Source organism: Lutra lutra, chromosome 10 (genome assembly GCF_902655055.1).
Source record: "Lutra lutra chromosome 10, mLutLut1.2, whole genome shotgun sequence".
In the NCBI taxonomy this organism is placed as follows: domain Eukaryota; kingdom Metazoa; phylum Chordata; class Mammalia; order Carnivora; family Mustelidae; genus Lutra; species Lutra lutra.
The window spans coordinates 60,001,675-60,023,146 of NC_062287.1; the positions used below are offsets into that span (position 1 = coordinate 60,001,675).

Here is a 21,472-nt window from a genome sequence, read left to right on the forward strand (position 1 = left end):
TTGCGGAATCAAGTATAAATAAGATACAGGTTTTATACTCAAGATACTTGCATAGATAATTACTAGGGGAATTACATTTCTATGTGTTCATTTCTGGAACTTCAACTTACACATTTGGGTGAAACTCAAATTAGATAAAACCATTTACATGTGTGTCTATAGAAGGATTGTTTCTGCGTAAGTACTGATCACATTTTCATTCCTGAAAAAAAAGCATGTCAGTGAATGAAGGAAGAGACCACAAAAGATTTATACTGCATGAGTCAAATTTGTAAAATTCTTGAGAATACAAACTACTCCCTAGTGACAGATAGTAGATCGATGGTTTTCGGGGCCAGCCAGGGATATAAGAAGGTTCATTAGGACTTGGTCAAAAAGGAGCATTGGAAACTTTTAGGAGTAGTGTTTCAGTTCATTATTTTAATTGTTGTGATGGATCCATAGGTGTGTAGATGCCAAAATTAATCAAATTTTATACTTTATGTATGTGCTAGTTTATTATATGTGAATCATATTTCAATAAACTGTTAAAAAAAAAAGATTTTTCATGGTTTGTTTCCTTCTCTGATTTCTTCCCATTCACTTTTCATTCCCTTCCTCTGTGGTCCTCTGCATGATTCCTTATGTTCCACATATCCATGAAATCCTATGATAATTGCCTTTTTCTGAGTGACTTATTCCACTTAGTCTAATCCCCTCCAGTTCCATCCATGTTGATGCAAATGGTGAGTACTTATCCTTTCTGATGGTTGAGTAATATTCCATTGTATATATGATCCATCTCTTCCTCATCCATTCATCTGTTGAAGGACATCTTGACTCCTTCCACAGTCTGGTTATTGTGGACATTGCTGCTATGAACACTGGGTGCAACTGCTCCTTATTTTCATACATCTGTATCTTTGGGGTAAATACCTGTTAGTGCAATTCCTGGGTCTTAGGGTAGTTCTATTTTTAACATCTTGAGGAAATTCCATAGTGTTTTCCAGAGTGTCAGTACCAGCTTGCATTCCTCCAACAGTGTAAAAGTGTTCCCCTTTTTCCACATCCTTGCTAGCCCTTGTTGTTTCCTGTCTTGTTAATTTTAGCCATAATTACTAGTATAAGGTGATATCTCATTGTGGTTATGATTTGCATTTCCCTAATGGCTAATGATGTTGAACATTTTTTCATGTGTCTGTTAGCCATTTGTTTGTCTTCTTCGGAGAAGTGTCTGTTCATGTCTTCTGCCCATTCATTGACTGGATTATTTGAAGGGAGGTCAATGGAGAGATGGTGTAAAAAGGTGATGGATATTAAGGAGGGCATGTGTGGTCGTGAACACTGGGTGTTATATACAACTAATTAATCATTGAACACTTAATCAAAAACTAATAATGTATTATGTGTTGGCTAATTGAACATAGTAAAATAAATAAATAAATATCTTTATAATAAAAGAAAGGTAGAAAACAAAAACAAAAGAAAGCATATTAGTGAATATGCTTTTCTAGAAATCTTTTTAGTATATTTTTTCCTATGCATCATCATCACCATTTATACTCTATGTCCATATCTACTTGGTGTTGCTCATATCATTATTGTTGGTTTTACATTATTTTTGTATTTACCAATATTTTAGACTGTATAGAGAAACAGGTAAATGATCCCAAATGTGTCAAAATATAGATACAAAAGCAAATAATAGAAAATGAGATATAGGGTGCCTGGGTGATTCAGTTGTTAAACGTCTGCCTTTGGCTCAGGTTATGATCCCAAAGTCTTGGGATCGAGCCCTGCAACTGGCTTCCAATTTGCCCTCTCCCACTCCCCCTGCTTGTGTTCCCTCTCTCATTGTGTCTCTCTTTGTCAAATAAATAAAATCTTAAAAAAAAAAAGAAGAAAAGAAAAGAGAAAATGAGATATAGCTAGAAACATAGCTATGGCCTGGGTTACCAATTTGAGAATATTGATATATGATATGGTCCTTGGAAGAACCTGGAATTGTCCTATTTTCTGTAATTTTGTTTCTGTGTAAGTCAAAGTGTTGCCAGAGAGAAACTCCTATATTTAAACTAATAGGAAAAATACACAGGAAAAAGAAAATTTTGAATTCAGGCCATAAGGGAATTTATTTCTTACATGAAGAGCAAACCATTGTTCTTGACAATTTCATAGTTGTTGAACACCTCATTTAATTATAAGCTACTAATATTAAATATTTTTTGAACTTAGATGTTTGTGGAAGATACTAATTTTTCACCATATGATGTTCTTGATTGACTCAACCTAAAATGTCTGTGGAAGGAGCCAATAATGATCAAGATGGTTTTCTGGAGAAAAATATTTTCAGGACATGGTCACGAATTTGTTTGGTCTTCACACCATAGACTATAGGGTTGAGGAAAGGAGGGACTAACAGGTACAGGTTTGATAAGAGGATATGAACATATGGTGGTATGTGAGCACCAAATCTATGTGTGAAGAACGAGAAGAAGGCAAGGAGGTAGAACTGTAAGAAGACACAGATGTGTGCGATGCAGGTATTAAAGGCCTTGAATCGTGCCTCCTTCTGGGGCAACTGAAACACAGTGATAAAGATTTGAATGTAAGACAAGGTGATGAAGATTATGTCAAACCCTAAGATACAGAAGGCAACAAAAAGACCATATATCTTGTTGATGCGGACATCTTCAACAGCCAGCTTCACGATGGCCATGTGCTCACAATAAGTGTGGGAGATCACTGTGGTTCGGTAGAGTTTAAGACGACATTTGATGAGCACAATGGATGGTGCTACAAGAATAGCAGCCCTGAGTATAACCCCAACTGCAATGTGAATCAAGAGTTGCTGGGAGAGGATGGTGGTATGTCTCAGGGGGTCACAGATGGCCACATATCGATCTAGGGCCATTGCCAGTAGGATGCCTGATTCAACTGCCTGGAATGAGTGAATAAACCACATTTGTAAAAGGCAGGCTTCAAAGGAAATCTCTGGCAAATGGAACCAGAAGATGCCTAACATTTTGGGAAGAATGCAGGTGCTAAGTGCAATGTCCGTGGCCCCCAGCATGGCCAAAAATATGTACATGGGCTTATGGAGGCTGTGTTCATATTTGATTATACCCAAAATTAGGGAATTCCCAATCACAGCAATGAAATACATGACACAGAATGGAATCCCAATCCAATGCTGCACTGACTCCAGCCCAGGAATGCCAGTGAGTGTCAGGATGTGGGGCATGAAGAGGGAACCATTGGGTATGAACATGATGATTTGGTCTGTAGAATCACGTAGTGGTGTTGCTGTTTCATCTTCTATTCCTCATCAAGACTACGAGAATAAAAAATAAGAAGAAATTACTTTACTTTAGCAAAGTATTCTTTAGTCAGATAATGCATATTTCATCCTCTTGATCCTATATATATATATGAAAGATAAGTGAGATAACATGAGATCTTCTAAGCCTAGGGGGTATGGCCTTTTGATTTGATACATTTGCATATTGCACTTTGAGTTCCATTGTAGTGTTAACCAGCGCTCTATCACATCGCTTTGTTATGTTTTCCTTCTCATGGTTGGAAAAATGAAGATCTAGTCTCTTGGTAAGTTTGATGTTTTTAATACATGATTTTTGTTTGTCATCACTATCCTGTGCCTTAGATCTTCAGAACTTATTTATCTACTAATAAAATAACTCCTCTCTTTTCTTATCCTTCAGCCCCTGTTACACATAATTTTTATTTTTAATTTTTGCTTATTCAGCTTTTTGAACATTCCACATATAGTGATAGCATACAGTGTTGGAATGTCTCTGTCTGACTCTTCTCACAGATCATAATGTACTCAGAGTTCACCATTTGGTCACAAATGGCAGGATTTTTTTCTTCCTCCTGCATGAGTAAACTAATCATCACAGAAATGCAAATGAAAACCAGTGAAATATCACCTCAGTTCCATTACAATGGCTGTCATCATTCAGAGATAACAAATGTTGCAGAGGAAGTGGAGAAGAGGGAACCATTGTACCCAGTTAGTGGGAATGTTTGTTTGCCAACCACTAAGGAAAGCAATGTGGAAGTGCATCAAAAACTTAAAAACAATCTACATGTAACCCAGCAATTCCACCTCTGATATATATATATATATACATACATACATACATACATACATACACACACACACACATATATACACACAAAGGACTGGAAATGAATATTGAAGAGAAATATTCAGTCTCTTGTTCACTGCAGCATTATGAACAATAGCCAAGATATGGAAAAAACCTCATTGCCCATCAACAAGTGAATGCATAAAGAAGACGTGCATTGGAATATCACCCATCTTATTGTATCTTTTCAATGAATCCTTTCTAATTTTCTCTTTTCAGAAAGTCATTGTAAGAACAACCATCAGGTCGATGTTTCAACATGCTTTTATCACTTTCAATGACAAAAGTTAAATGGATAGGGCGGTTTTTTTCTATTCCATGACTAATAGAACAAAAAGAGTTTCCTTGTATCTTGTGTTTTCCGCTCATCATATGTGCTTTTTTTTTTTTTGTAACCTGCTAATTGGACCTGGAAAAATTTATGTAATGCAGAGTATAGGCATTTCGAGAACTAGACTCCTACCTACCTACTACCTACTAGACTCCAAACAGAAGACAAGTTTGACCAGAGTATTTTTCAGTTTTGCAGCTCATCAGCCTGTCTTCTCAGCATAGCGTCTTCCCAGTCTGATCCCTCTCTCCTCCATTCAGAGTGTATTCAACCTAATTTGTCAAAGTTTCTATGTTTTCCCAAAACCTAATCATGCATGGTGCAACTTTTCCTGCTTCTTCTCTGCGAAAATAAATCAATTATTTTTAATTCATGGCTGTCTTCTGTGGCAGTTTCTATCAGAGCTTGTTCCTACTGTGCCCTGCTTTTTGAACATCTCTTATATGTATTTGAAATGCCAATCTGTGCTCTCTGCTCTTCTCTCTGCCCATCAGTAATCATTTTTCAATCCCTAAGGCTGAATATGCATTTATTCTTAAGTATTTGTAAAAACAATGACACTCTGTGAAATTTAATGTTTTCTTTACTTATACTTTTATGTTTCTTTTTTTTTAAAGATTTTATTTATTTATTTGACAGACAGAGATCACAAGTAGGCAGAGAGGCAGGCAGAGACAGAGGAAGGGAAGAAGGCTCCCCGCTGAGCAGAGAGCCCAATGAGGGACTTGATCCCAGAACCCTGGGATCATGACCAGAGCCGAAGGCAGAGGCTTTAACCTACTGAGCCACCCAGGCACCCTACTTTTATGTTTCTTAGTCTCTGTCCTTTGCTGCTCAATCTAACACATTAAATTATAATCATCAGGGTCTCTCATGAGTGTATTTGTCTTATTATTTTCTTTTTTTTTTTTTAAGATTTTTTTTATTTATTTGCCAGAGAGAGAGGGAGAGAGAGTGAGCACAGGCAGACAGAATGGCAGGCAGAGGCAGAGGGAGAAGCAGGCTCCCCGCCAAGCAAGGAGCCCGATGTGGGACTCGATCCCAGGACGCTGGGATCATGACCTGAGCCGAAGGCAGCTGCTTAACCAACTGAGCCACCCAGGCGTCCCTGTCTTATCATTTTCAAAGCCCTTGAGAATTTTCTTCTCTGGTGATTCCTTACAACTGGCATTTATATTTTCTTCAAGAAAGTGTTTTTTCCTCAGAATATGTAATAAGCTAATTCACAAGTTATATTCATTTTCTTTTAGCAATTTCTAAGCTCATTTAAAAATGATTTCAGCAAGTTTAAACAGATAAAGAAAGGACAAGGGTCTAAAATGAGAGATAGGCCCTTAGAAAAAATCAGACAATCACATCTTGTGCACATTCCTTCAAGTTCTGTCTGATAACTTTAGATCATCCCTGAGAGTGTGAAGTTCTCTAAAACACATCTCGGTCAATTGCAGGAGCATTTATTACTCCATTTTCTCATAACTTAATTCAACTATGAGTCAGGCTTTCCTATCCAAGACAATTTGTTTTGGAAACCTTCCTTTTTGCAAATATATGAGTCAATCTAGATTTTCCTCAAATCAGAAGGTTATATTATTAACCACAAATAGAGATTATGTGCTAATGATTTGTTATTATCTACCTGTTTCAAGCACTTCAAAAACAATTGGGCAACATGTTGAAGTTATTTATCCTGTATTTGGAAGAATCTTCATTAACCTGACTGCTTGGAATTCAAAACTAGTATTTACCATTTATTGAATACATACTGTATTATTTGTGTTCCTAAGATTTTAAGCATTTTAAATTACATTGTCTGCCTTATCTTATGGTATTTATATCATTAGTCCATTACATTAATGAAAAACTAAGACTTGCTGTTGTTCTAAGTGGATCTACTTGGATCCAAATTCCATGGCATACTGACTCAGAAAAAGCAAGGAAGATTTGTCTTCTGAGATTTTTATCATTCAATTCAATAAGAATTATGAGCTATCTTTCAGTGTGTGAATAGGTCAGGCTGGATTGTAAAAGAGTTTTTAATCAGTTTGTGTCTTTTCAGATTCTGAGGGAAGAAACTTCTAGAGTACCTTCTTATTTCACCAAATAGATAAAATCCATAAATATAAACATGCTTACTATATTCTGTACATATGAAATAGGTCCAAGTTTACACATCAGATCATTCACATACTGGCTAACATTGTGATTTGGCTCAAAAGTGTGTGCTACTCTCTTTATCAAGTGTTGGCATTTGGGAGATTTAACATGGATACATGGGTCATACCTGACCTGAAGAATACTTAGAGGAGAATGTGCAAAATTCAGCTTGGCAGAAGTTTATATGGCAGTCAACCAGAAGGAGGGTAAAAAGGAAAGGAGCCAGTAAACACACTATCAGATAAATAACATGGGAAAACCTTCCTTCAAAGTACATTCATCATGTGAAGAAAGTAGTTTCCTTCCTTCAGGATAATTTTACATTTCCAGCTTCATGAGGCCTCATGGCTATTCTTCTAGAGCAGGTTTTCTCACTCTCTACACAACTGGCATTTTTGATCAGATAGATTTTATATTCTGTGTAGTTCTCTACATTGTCTTAGGCTGAGCAGCATCCCTACTCCTACCCTTTAGATAGGTGCAAATTATTCTCTCTCATCAGGAAAATCAAAAAATGTCTCATACATTGCCATATGTCACCTTCATGTGTGGGGAGGGGCACACCATACCTGGTTACTAACCAATGATCTACAGTTTTACACAGGAGAAAAATATTCCTTAATTTAAAAAGAAGATGTTGTAGATTTAATAAAAATGGGCAGATTAAATCTGTTTATCAAGGGAATCATTATTTAGTAGATATTAGCCAGATAAAGGAGGTGCAAGAGCATTTGTAGAGGAAATACTCTGGATAAAATCAAAGAAGCATGAAATGTACAGTTGGATTGCAAATCAGTAAGTAATTTCACATATGAATTATGTCATAAGCAGAGATAATGTTTGTTGGGGCTTAGGAAAAGGAAAGAATAACAAATAAGAATACAATTGAAAGAAAATAATTTCAAAACCTTAGGTAGAAAAACAGGGCTTTTTTTGCCTTTAAAAATCCACTCTATCTGATCCAGAAGGATGAGATCTGGCATATGGAGAATATGTTAGAAGAATAGTTGTGCTAGGATGGGATAGGATGACGTGACCTTGCCACATCAGAAGAGTAACACAGGAAGAATATTTGTGCTACTTGATGACTTGATGGAGAGAAGTCATGGGAAGAGAGACTAAGACATTCATGGTTTAAGAGCAACGAGTAATGGCACTGGATGACAAGGACTAGCCAGAAGCAAAATTGTGTGTACACATGTACATGTTCAAAAGAGGCAGGAGACAAATCTTAAACCTTGAAATCCAGGGAACAGGAAGAACAATCAGGGGTCTCATTTGCAGCAGGAATCCTGAACCATTAGTTCTACTTAAACCTAATTCTGACTCAGGCTGATTCCCAGAACATAAAGAAGGAAGGGATTAGGTCTAAATTCACTCTCCCAACACTCTATGGAACCTTTCCCTCTACAAGATCTCTGACATTCACCGTTTGATCTCTGCCTCAAAACCCCAGGGAGAGACCCTCTGTTTTTGAGCGAGCTTGTCCATTGCAGGACCGCTCCAACTGTCAGACAGGTCTTCTTCCTGGTGAGCCTCAAACCGTCTCCTCTTCATTTCTCATAGAAGTCCTCAATCCACCTTCCGAAGAACACATCAGCCATGGGACATGGATCTGAAGTCAGTCAGGACAGTTTGCATCCTTGGGATGTCCCTTAGCTATGCATGCTCTTCAGGCAGTTCTAAAACTTTACATTGTCTCAATTCCTTATTACTGAGGCAAAGTTAACTGGTAGAAACACACTACACGGTAACTATGAGGATGAAATGATGTAATGCATTTAAAATATTAGAAAGAAACATAAAATGTATTACTCTGCCTGAATGCCAGTAATTCATTCCTAGAAGTTACCCTGTCCTTCTCCTGACTACATCAGATACTTGATGAGCATGTTACCAGATGTGATTTCCCCTGAATGACTTGAGGGCGTCATTGCTACTGAAACTCTTCCAGTCTAAACATGTATAATTTCCTGACCTAAAACAAATAAGCTTTCTGTGCATTGATCAGCCTTAATCCTCCTCGAGGCTCCTCATACCTGTGAGGCTCACTTTAAAATTTCTCACCCAGTGTGTGATTAACTGACTCAGAAATATTCTGAACAGCAGCATGGACAAAATCTTCTTCCCATTCGAACAATCAGCTACTCTAAGACCCCATTGCTCTTTTAATCATCCTGCCATCTTCTTGGAGCATAAAGGTGTTGTGTTCTCCTTGAAAACAATCCTCCATGTTCCCCACACTCAGTGCAGGTCTAAGGCCCAAGGACTCACCTGGAATCATCTCTGGTAACATACGTAGAAGCCACAGAGTGAAAATTTTTTGGTATTTCCGATAGTGAGGATGGCTGTTTTGTACTACCGTTGCCGCCTGGGGATTTTTTGCACCAGTCACTGGTGAGCTTTAAATTAGCCCGGGACAACGGTGAAAAGCAGGCACAATATGGTTCAAAACCTAGGAGACTATGTCTCATAGTACATATGCATCTAATAAAAACTCTCACATCCTGGTGTTCTTGGGGACTGGAAGCCAAATTGACTGTCCTTCCAGAAACTTCTAAGAGAAGACAGTGCCCCATGACAACACAAACAGTCAATGACACTTTTATACAAATAATGAACCAATGAAGGCCAGTGAAAACATCTCAAGCTCTTCATACTAATCAGTGTAGACATGCTGACAGAGAACTAAATGGAATATTTCTATATGATACACAAATAGTCTCAGTCATGTTCAGAATTCAGACGATGTAATGATGTGCATTTTTGTGTGTGTGTGTGTGTAAAAAGATTTTATTAGTACATTGAAATGACATTGGAAGTAGTACAACTTGTTGGTATTATTAATTATAATAGTTCTAATATACTTAGTATGTCTTCCCAAGTGGCTAAAATAAAGACAATGAACAAGAAATATTATAACATATATAAATATATAAGTTTAATTTCAAATGAAGTTTACACTTGAATAGTGAATATTGATTCTTTTCTTTCCTGATTTTCAGGGGAAGTGATACAACAATTAGCCAAAGTCCTCTGTGTGGAATTAGATATCTTTATAAGTTTATCTATTTTATGAGCAGGACCCTGGAAGTATCTAGAAGAAATATAAGAAAGCAATTTACCAGAGATCTACATTGTTAGGATAAATAATTATGATTGCGGAGATGTAAATGGACTATGGAAAATTGAAAGCCATTTTCTAAAAGGATTGATAGGATTTATGTGCTATTTTGTGAAGATTAATCAATCAGAACCACTGCCCAGTCATTATTGAAAACCATCATATTTACATCCCAAAAGGTTATTATTAACATTTCAAAAGACAATTTCTTTTATGAGAATTTCATTATATATTTTGTGTTCTTATTTTTTTTCAAAATTTTAGTGCCAGTCAGAATATCTATTTCTGGTTTCCAACTATGAAGGATTACTCATGCCAGACATTTACTTAGGTGAATAAAAAGGGTTTGAACGTAAAGAGAGATTTTAATCTTTTTCTCAAGCAGAAGAATGGAAAAGATTCAGAATCTTTGTGCAGTGAAAGAAAGAGTCTAACAAGTCTGCATTCTGTGCATCTGTTTGAAAGACTTGATGGCCTTAATTACAGTCACACAGTATTTGTCTTGTGTCTTGGGTTAATCCTAGGGAGTAGACCTGTTCTTTTTGCATTGAAGGGATCTCTCGGGGCACCTGGGTGGCTCAATGGGTTAAAGCCTCTGCCTTTAGCTCAGGTCATGATCCCAGGATCCTGGATCGAGCCCTGCATCGGGCTCTCTGCTCAGCAGGGAGCCTGCTTCCTACTCTCTCTCTGCCTGTTTCTCTGCCTACTTGTGATCTCTGACTGTCAAATAAATGAATAAAATCTTAAAAAAAAAGAAAAGAAAAAGAAAGGATCTCTGACTCCCATCTTGTCATAAACTGCCATAAAATTACATTCGTTCTAGAAAAACCGGTGGTGTAGGATGAGCTGTGCGGTGTGTCAGGTGAGCACACAGGGGCTTAGGAGAACTGGTTGTGGATATCTCCTCCTAGCTGCGCACTCAGTGATGTCATGTTGGCAGACTATATACAGCCATACCCAGGGCTGTTACCCCAATAAAAGGAGCAAATTACATACATCAGAGTTTCAACTGTCCATCAAGGTAACAGTGATGGGCTTAATATAAATAAAATATATTCAGAGAAAACAAGAAGAATACTCTTCAATTAGAATATGAAGGAGGCTGAGGTGAGGTCAGCACATTCTGAACTACAGTAAAAAGTAGTAAATAGTAAAAGAGTAGTAAACTACTCTTTGCCTAGAGAATATAATATTATTTTTAACATATTGAATGAGTCACAAGATACTTTTGGGAAACGTCCAAAGTGTTTGAACATCCCAGAATCATAAAGCTATTGAAAGTTAGAGAGACAATTACTCTTAGATATGGTTCAGTTAAAATACATTAGAGCTACAGAGAAATAAGATATTTTGGAAACAATGGGACTCCTTATTTGGTAATAGATACGTTTCTTTTTTTTTAAGTCATTTTTTAAATTTATTTCAGCATAACAGTATTCGTTGTTTTTGTACCACACCCAGTGTTCCATGCAATCCATGCCCTCTCTAATACCCACCATCTGATTCCCCCAACTTCCCACCCCACCACCTCTTCAAACCCTTCAGATTGTTTTTCAGAGTCCGTAGTCTCTCATTGTTCACCTCCCCTTCCAATTTCCCCCAACTCCCTTCTCCTAACTCCCCATGTCCTCCATGCTATTTGTTATGCTCCACAAATAAGTGAAACCATATGATAATTGACTCTCTCTCCTTGACTTATTTCACTCAGCATAATCTCTTCCAGTCCCGTCCATGTTGCTACAAAAGTTGGGTATTCATCCTTTCTGATGGAGGCATAATACTCCATAGTGTATATGGACCACATCTTCCTTATCCATTCGTCCGTTGAAGGGCATCTTGGTTCTTTCCAAAAGTTTGGCAACCGTGGCCATTGCTGCTATAAACATTGGGGTACAGATGGCCCTTCTTTTTACTACATCTGTATCTTTGGGGAAAATACCCAGTAGTGCAATGGCAGGGTCATAGGGAAGTTCTATTTTTAATCTCTTGAGGAATCTCCACACTGTTCTCCAAAGAGGCTGCACCAATTGCATTCCCACCAACAGTGTAAGAGGGTTCCCCATTCTCCACATCCCCTCCAACACATGTTGTTTCCTGTCTTGCTAATTTTGGCCATTCTAAGTGATGTAAGGTGGTATCTCAATGTGGTTTTAATTTGAATCTCCCTGATGGCTAGTGATGATGAACATTTTTTCATGTTTCTGATAGCCATTTGTATGTCTTCATTGGAGAAGTGACTGTTGATATCTTCTGCCCATTTTTTGATATGATTATCTCTTTTGTGAGTGTTGAGTTTGAGGAGTTCTTTATAGATCCTGGATATCAATCTTTTGTTTGTACTGTCATTTGCAAATATCTTCTCCCATTCCGTGGGTTGCCTCTTTGTTTTCTTGACTGTTTCCTTTGCTGTGCAGAAGCTTTTGATTTTGATGAAATCCCAAAAGTTCATTTTTGCTTTTGTTTCCTTTGCCTTTGGAAACATATCTTGAAAGAAGTTGCTGTGGCTGATATTGAAGAGATTATTGCCTATGTTCTCCTCTAGGATTCTGATGGATTCCTGTCTCACGTTGAGGTCTTTTATCCATTTTGAGTTTATCTTTGTGTACGGTGTAAGAGAATGGTCAAGTTTCATTCTTCTACATATAGCTGTCCAGTTTTCCCAGCACCATTTATTGAAGAGACTGTCTTTTTTCCACTATATATTTTTTCCTGTTTTCTCAAAGATTATTTGCCCATAGAGTTGAGGGTCCATATCTGGGCTCTCTACTCTGTTCCACTGGTCTATGTGTCTGTTTTTATGCCAGTACCATGCTGTCTTGGTGTTCACAGCTTTGTAGTAAAGCTTGAAATGAGGTAACGTGATGCCCCCAGTTTTATTTTTGTTTTTCAACATTTCCTTAGAGATTCAGGGTCTCTTCTGGTTCCATACAAATTTTTGGATTATTTGCCCAACTCTTTGAAGAATACCGGTGGAATTTTGATTGGAATGGAATTAAAAGTATAGATTGCTCTAGGCAGTATAGACATTTTAACAATGTTTATTCGTCTGATCCAAGAGCATGGAATGGTCTTCCATCTTTTTGTGTCTTCTTCAATTTCTTTCATGAGTGTTCTGTAGTTCCTCGAGTACAGTTCCTTTACCTCTTTGGTTAGGTTTATTCCCAGGTATCTTATGGTTCTTGGTGCTATAGTCAATGGAATCAATTCTCTAATTTACCTTTCTGTATTTTCATTGTTAGTGTATAAGAAAGCCACTGATTTCTGTACATTGGCTTTGTATCCTGCCACATTACTGAATTGCTGTATGAGTTCTAGTAGTTTGGGGGTGGAGTCTTTTGGGTTTTCCATATAAAGAATCATGTCATCTGTGAAGAGAGAGAGTTTGACTTCTTCATTGCCAATTTGGATACCTTTTATTTCTCTTTGTTGTCTGATTGCTGTTGCTAGGACTTCTAATACTATGTTGAACAAGAGTGGTGAGAGTGGGCATCCTTGTCGTGTTCCTGATCTCAACGGGAAGGCTGCAAGCTTTTTCCATTTGAGGATGATATTTGCTGTGGGTCTTTCATAGATAGATTTGATGAAGTTCAGGAATGTTCCCTCTATCCCTATACTTTGAAGCATTTTAATCAGGAACGGATGCTGGATTTTGTCAAATGCTTTTTCTGCATCAATTGAGAGGACCATGTAGTTCTTCTCTCTTTTCTTATTAATTTGTTCTATCACATTGATTTATTTGCGAATGTTGAACCACCCTTGTAGCCCAGGAATGAATTCCACCTGGTCATGGTGGATAATCTTTTTAATGTGCTGTTGGATCCTGTTTGCTAGGATCTTGTTGAGAATCTTAGCATCCATATTCATCAGTGACATTGGTCTGAAATTCTCCTTTTTGGTAGGGTCTTTGTCTGGTTTGGGGATCAGGGTAATGTTGGCTTCATAGAAAGAGTATGAAAGTTTTCCTTCTGCTTCAATTTTTTGAAACAGCTTTAGGAGAATAGGTGTTATTTCTTCTTTGAAAGTTTGGTAGAATTCCCGAGGGAATCCATCAGGTCCTAGGATCTTGTTTTTTGGGAGGTTTTTGATCACTGCTTCAATCTCGTTACTAGATATTGGTCTATTTAGGTTGTCGATTTCTTCCTGGTTCAATTTTGGGAGTTTATAGTTTTCCAGGAATGCATCCATTTCATCTAGGTTGCTTAGCTTATTGGCATATAACTGTTGATAATAACTTCTGATGATTGTTTCTACTTCCTTGGTGTTAGTTGTGATCTCTCCCTTTTCATTCATAATTTTATGAATTTGGGCTTTCTCTCTTTTCTTTTGGATTAGTGTGGCCAATGTTTTATTGCTCTTATTGATTCTTTCAAAAAACCAGCTTCTAGTTTCATTGATATGTTCTACTGTATCTCTGGTTTCTACCTCATTGATTTCAGCTCTAATCTTGAATATTTCCCTTCTTATGTGTGGAGTTGGTTTGATTTGTTGTTGATTCTCCAGTTCTTTAAGGTGTAGAGACAGCTGGTATGTTCTGGATTTTTCAATTTTTTTTGAGGGAGGCTTGGATGGCCATGCATTTCCCCCTTAGGACCGCCTTTGCTGTATCCCATAGGTTTTGGACTGAAGTGTCTTCATTCTCATTGGCTTCCATGAATTGTTTCAGTTCTTCTTTGATCTCCTGGTTGATCCAAGCATTCTTAAGCAAGGTGGTCTTTAGCTTCCAGGTGTTTGAGTTTCTTCTGAACTTTTCCTTGTGATTGTGCTCCAGTTCAAAGCATTGTGATCTTTGAATATGCAGGGAATAATCTCAGTCTTTTGGTATCGGTTGAGTCCTGATTTGTGACCCAGTATGTCGTCTCTTCTTGAGAAGGTTCCATGTGCACTTGAGAAGAATGAGTATTCTGTTGTTTTAGGGTGGAATGTTCTGTATATATCTATGAGGTCCATCTGGCCCAATGTGTCATTCAATGCTCTTGTTTCTTTATTGATTTTCTGCTTTGATGATCTGTCTATTACTGCGAGAAGCGTGTTAAGATCTCCTACTATTAATGTATTCATATCAATATAACTCTTTATCTTGATTAACAGTTTTCTTATGTAATTGGCTGCTCCCATATTGGGGGCATAGATATTTAAAATTGTTGGATCATCTTGGTGGACAGTCCCTTTAAGAATTATGTAGTGTCCTTCTGTATCTCTGACTACAGTCTTTAGTTTAAAATCTAATTTATCTGATATGAGAATCACTACCCCAGCCTTCTTTTGAGGCCCATTGTAATGAAAGATGCTTCTCCATCCTTTCACTTTCAGTCTGGGTGTATCTTTAGGTTCAAAAATGGGTCTCTTGTAGACAACATATGGATGAGTCCTGTCGTTTTATCCAATCTGCAACCCTGTGCCATTTTATGGGCACATTTAGGCCATTCACATTGAGAGTGATTATTGATAGATACGTTTTTATTTACATCGTGTTACCTTTGAAGTCTTTCTTTCTGTAGATTGTCTCCATATTTCTGTTCAATGCTATTCTTAGGTTTTTCCTCTTTTATAGAACCCCCCCTTAATATTTCCTGCAATGTCAGCTTGGTGGTTGTATAGTCTTTTAAGCCTTGCCAGTCTTGGAAACTCTTTATCTCTCCATACATTTTGAATGTCAGTCTTGATGGATAAAGTATTCTTGGCAGCATGTTCTTCTCGTTTAGTGCCCTGAATATATCTTGCCAGCCCTTTCTGGCTTGTCAGGTCTCTGTGGACAAGTCTGACATTATTCTGATGGGCTTTCCTCGTAAGTAAGGAGCCTCTTTGTCCTAGCAGCTTTCAAGAGATTATACCTACAATTATGATTCCTCAATTTGACTATCAGGTGCGTTGATGTTTTTCTGGAATCTATAATCTGGGTGGAGACCGTTTGGCCTCTAGTACATGAACGCTGGTTCCATTCACGAGATTGGAAAAATTTTCATGAAGAACTTGTTCCCTATATCTTCTAGACTTCTTTCTTTCTCCTCCCCTTCAGGGATTCCAATAATTCTGACGTTGGAACATTTCATGGCGTCATTTATTTCCCTGATTCTGTTTTCATGGTTTCTAAGCTGTTTGTTCCAGGCTTCCTCTTGATCCTTTCTCTCTATCTGTTTGTCCTCCAGATCACTAATTCTATCTTCTGTCTCAGTTACCCTAATTTGAGAGAATTTAGATTAGATTGGAACTCATTGAGTTCATTGTGAACCTCAGCCCTGGTAGCTTTTAGCTCTGCCCTAACATTGTGAACATCCTGTCTTGTCGCTTTCAGCTCCGCCCTAAGCAATTCCATTTGGTCATCCATGGCTTTCTCCAACCTAGCTATTGCCTGGATAATTGTTAGCCTGAATTCTCTTTCCAACATATTGTCTATGTTGATAGCCGTTAGCTCTGTTGCAGAAGGTCCATCCTCTGTATTTTTCTTCTGTTGGGCATTCCTCCTCCTAGTCATTTTGGTGAGAGATGACTGAACAGATGTAGCTGGATGTATCGACCATGGTGCAGTCAAGGTTCACCCTGGAACACTTCGGAGCAATCAGGATTCCCCACCCAAATGAGAGAAGAAAGAAAATAAAACGAAAAAAAGAGAGAGAGAGAGAGAGAGAGAGAGACAGGAAAGAAAGGGAAGATGAAAGAGAAGGTTCAGCCCAAATGGGTCCCAAGGTAAGATTTATGAAGTATAGCGGGGAGGAGTCAAGATGGCGGAGAAGTAGAAGGCTGAGACTACTTCAGGTAGCGGGAGATCAGCTAAATAGCTTATCTAAAGATTGCAAACACCTACAAATCCAACGGGAGATGGAAGAGAAGAAGAACAGCAACTCTAGAAACAGAAAATCAACCACTATCTGAAAGGTAGGACTGGCGGAGAAGTGAATCCAAAGCGATGGGAAGATAGACCACGGGGGGAGGGGCTGGCTCCCGGCGAGCAGCGGAGCAACAGAGCAAAATCAGGACTTTTAAAAGTCTGTTCCACTGAGGGACATCACTCCAGAGGCTTAACTGGGGTGAAGCCCAGGCGGGGTCAGCGCGGCCTCAGGTCCCGCAGGGTCGCAGAAGGATCGGGGGTGTCTGAGTGTCACAGAGCTTACCGGTATTAGAACGGGGAAGCCGGCTACAGAGACAGAGCCGAGGAGTGACTCTAAGCTTGGGGTTACCTTGAACCGGTCGCAGGCTCGGTCAGCTCGGAGCGCAGCCGGAGGCCAGGGTGACGGGAGTCATTGGGCGCTGTTCTCTGAGGGCGCACTGAGGAGTGGGGCCCCGGGCTCTCAGCTCCTCCGGGCCAGAGACCGGGAGGCCTCCATCTTCACTCCTGTCCTCCGGAACTCTACGGAAAGCGCTGAGGGAACAAAAGCTCCTGAAAGCAAACCCGAGTGGATTACTCAGCACGGCCCCGGGTAAGGGCGGTGCAACTCTGCCTGGGGCAAAGACGCTTGAGAATCACTACAACAGGCCCCTCCACCAGAAGATCAATGGGAAACCCAGCCAGGACCAAGATCACCTACCAAGGAGTACAGTTTCAATACCAAGGAGAGCAGCGGAATTCCAGAGGTGAAGAAAGCAAAGCACGGAACTCATGGCTTTCTCCCCATGATTTTTAGCCTTGCAGTTAATTTAATTTTTTTTTCTTTTTCAATTTTTTTTTCTTTTTCTCTTTTTCTGCTAAATTTTTTAACTTTTACCATTTTCTTTTTTAACGTTTTTTAAATAGTTTATCTAATATATATATATTTTCTTCCTCTTTTTATATTTTTTCTTTATCAGCTTTCTTCTTTTTAATAGTTTCTTTTTTTTTTTTCTTTCTGAACACCTTTTTATCCACTTTCTCCCCCCACACGATTCGGGATCTCTTCTGATTTGGCTAAAGCATATTTTCCTGGGGTTGTTGCCACCCTTTTAGTATTTTACTTGCTCCTTCATAAACTCTTATCTGGACAAAATGACATGGCGGAAAAATTCACAACAAAAAAAAGAACAAGAGGCAGTACCAAAGGCTAGGGACCTAATCAATACAGACATTGGTAATATGTCAGATATAGAGTTCAGAATGACGATTCTCAAGGGTCTAGCCGGGCTTGAAAAAAGGCATGGAAGATATTAGAGAAACCCTCTCAGGAGATATAAAAGTCCTTTCTGGAGAAATAAGAGAACTAAAATCTAACCAAGTTGAAATCAAAAAAGCAATTAATGAGGTGCAATCAAAAATGGAGGCTCTCACTGCTAGGATAAATGAGGCAGAAGAAAGAATTAATGATATAGAAGACCAAATGACAGAGAATAAAGAAGCTGAGCAAAAGAGGGACAAACAGCTACTGGATCACGAGGGGAGAATTCGAGAGATAAGTGACACCATAAGATGAAACAACATTAGAATAATTGGGATTCCAGAAGAAGAGGAAACATAGAGGGGAACAGAAGGTATACTGGAGAGAATTATTGGAGAGAATTTCCCCAATATGGCAAAGGGAACAAGCATCAAAATCCAGGAGGTTCAGAGAACCCCCTCAAAATCAATGAGAATAGGTCCACACCCCGTCACCTAATAGTAAAATTGACAAGTCTTAGTGACAAAGAAAAGATCCTGAAAGCAGCCCGGGAAAAGAAGTCTGTAACGTACAATGGTAAAAATATTCGATTGGCAGCAGACTTATCCACAGAGACCTGGCAGGCCAGAAAGAGCTGGCATGATATATTCAGAGTACTAAACGAGAAAAACATGCAGCCAAGAATACTATATCCAGCTAGGCTATCATTGAAAATAGAAGGAGAGATTAAAAGCTTCCAGGACAAACAAAAACTGAAAGAATTTGCAAATACCAAACCAGCTCTACAGGAAATATTGAAAGGGGTCCTGTAAGCAAAGAGAGACCCTAAAAGAAGTAGATCAGAAAGAAACAGAGACAATATACAATAACAGTCACCTTACAGGCAATACAATGGCACTAAATTCATATCTCTCAATACTTACCCTGAATGTTAATGGGCTAAATGTCCCAATCAAAAGACACAGGGTATCAGAATGGATAAAAAAACAAAACCCATCTATATGTTGCCTACAAGAAACTCATCTTAAACCCGAAGACACCTCCAGGTTTAAAGTGAGGGGGTGGAAAAGAATTTACCATGCTAATGGACATCAGAAGAAAGCAGGAGTGGCAATCCTTATATCAGATCAATTAGATTTTAAGCCAAAGACTATAATAAGAGATGAGGAAGGACACTATATCATACTCAAAGGAACTGTCCAACACGAAGATCTAACAATTTTAAATATCTATGCCACTAATGTGGGAGCAGCCAACTATATGAACCAATTAATAACAAAATCAAAGAAACACATCGACAAGAATACAATAATAGTAGGAGATTTTAACACTCCCCTCACTGAAATGGACAGATCATCCAAGCAAAAGATCAACAAGGAAATCAAGGCCTTAAATGACACACTGGACCAGATGGACATCACAGATCTATTCAGAACATTTCATCCCAAAGCAACAGAATACACATTCTTCTCTAGTGCACATGGAACATTCTCCAGAATAGATCACATTCTTGGTCCTAAATCAAGTCTCAACCGGTATCAAAAGATTGGGATCATTCCCTGCATATTTTCAGACCACAATGCTCTAAAGCTAGAACTCAATAACAAGAGGAAATTTGGAAAGAACCCAAATACATGGAGACTAAACAGCATCCTTCTAAAGAATGAATGGGTCAACCAGGAAATTAAAGAAGAATTGAAAAAATTTATGGAAACAAATGATAATGAAAACACAACGGTTCAGAATCTGTGGGACACAACAAAGGCAGTCCTGAGAGGAAAATATATAGCGGTACAAGCCTTTCTCAAGAAACAAGAAAGGTCTCAGGTACACAACCTAACCCTACACCTAAAGGAGCTGGTGAAAGAACAAGAAACCCTAAACCCAGCAGGAGAAGAGAAATCATAAAGATCAGAGCAGAAATCAATGAAATAGAAACCAAAAAAAAAAAAAAAAAAAAACAATAGAACAAATCAACGAAACTAGGAGCTGGTTCTTTGAAAGAATTAATAAGATTGATAAACCCCTGGCCAGACTTATCAAAAAGAAAAGAGAAAGGACCCAAATAAATAAAATCATGAATGAAAGAGGAGAGATCACAACGAACACCAAAGAAATACAGACAATTATAAGAACATACTATGAGCAACTCTACGCCAACAAATTTGACAATCTGGAAGAAATGGGTGCATTCCTAGACACATATAAACTACCACAACTGATCCAGGAAGAAATAGAAAGCCTCAATAGACCCATAACCAGAAACAGTCATCAAAAATCTCCAAACAAGCAAAAGCCCGGGGCCAGATGGCTTCCCAGGGGAATTCTACCAAACATTTAAAGAAGAACTAATTCCTATTCTCCTGAAAGTGTTCCAAAAATAGAAATGGAAGGAAAACTTCCACACTCATTTTATGAGGACAGCATCACCTTGATCCCAAAACCAGACAAGGATCCCATCAAAAAAGAGAACTACAGACCAATATCCTTGATGAACACAGATGCAAAAATTCTCGCCAAAATACTAGCCAATAGGATTCAACAGTACTTTAAAAGGATTATTCACCACGACCAAGTGGGATTTATTCCAGGGCTGCAAGGCTGGTTCAACATCCGCAAATCAATCAATGTGATACAACACATTAATAAGAGAAAGAACAAGAACCATATGATACTCTCCATAGATGCTGAAAAAGCATTTGACAAAGTACAGCATCCCTTCCTGATCAAAACTCTTCAAAGTGTAGGGATAGATGGCACATACCTCAATATTATCAAAGCCATCTATGAAAAACCCACCGCAAATATCATTCTCAATGGAGAAAAACTGAAAACTTTTCCGCTAAGGTCAGGAACACGGCAGGGGTGTCCGTTATCACCACTGCTATTCAACATAGTACTAGAAGTCCTAGCCTCAGCAATCAGACAACAAAAGGAAATTAAAGGCATCCAAATCGGCAAAGAAGAAGTCAAACTCTCACTCTTCGCAGATGATATGATACTATATGTGGAAAACCCAAAAGACTCCACTCCAAAACTGCTAGAACTTGCACAGGAATTCAGTCAAGTGTCAGGATATAAAATCAATGCACAGAAATCAGTTGCATTTCTCTACACCAAGAACAAGACAGAAGAAAGAGAAATTAAAGAGTCCATCCCATTTACAATTGCACCCAAAACTATAAGATACCTAGGAATAAACCTAACCAAAGAGACTAAGAACCTATACTCAGAAAACTATAAAGTACTCATGAAAGAAATTGAGGAAGACACAATGAAATGGAAAAATGTTCCATGCTCCTGGATTGGAAGAATAAATATTGTGAAAATGTCTATGCTACCTAAAGCAATCTACACATTTAATGCAATTCCTATCAACGTACCATCCATTTTTTTCAAAGAAATGGAACAAATAATCCTAAAATTTATATGGAACCAGAAAAGACCTCAAATATCCAAAGGAATATTGAAAAAGAAAGCCAAAGTTGGTGGCATCACAATTCCGGACTTCAAGCTCTATTACAAAGCTGTCATCATCAAGACAGCATGGTACTGGCACAAAAACAGACACATAGATCAATGGAACAGAATAGAGAGCCCAGAAATGGACCCTCAACTCTATGGTCAACTCATCTTCGACAAAGCAGGA

The 21,472-nt window shown here is 38.3% G+C and overlaps 1 protein-coding gene across 1 annotated transcript; it reads right to left on the reverse strand.

The window, feature by feature from the left end:
• Positions 1-2,299: 2,299 nt before the first annotated feature.
• LOC125079217 (olfactory receptor 52A5-like) lies at positions 2,300-3,250 on the reverse strand. Its single transcript, XM_047692683.1, has one exon. It carries the CDS (start codon positions 3,248-3,250, stop codon positions 2,300-2,302), a length of 951 nt encoding a protein of 316 aa, XP_047548639.1.
• Between the last annotated feature and the right edge of the window lie 18,222 nt (positions 3,251-21,472).

Coding starts and splice junctions, on each gene's coding strand:
- LOC125079217 (XM_047692683.1), bottom strand. CDS start 3,250: ATGTTCATACCCAATGGTTCCCTCTTCATGCCCCACATCCTGACACTC.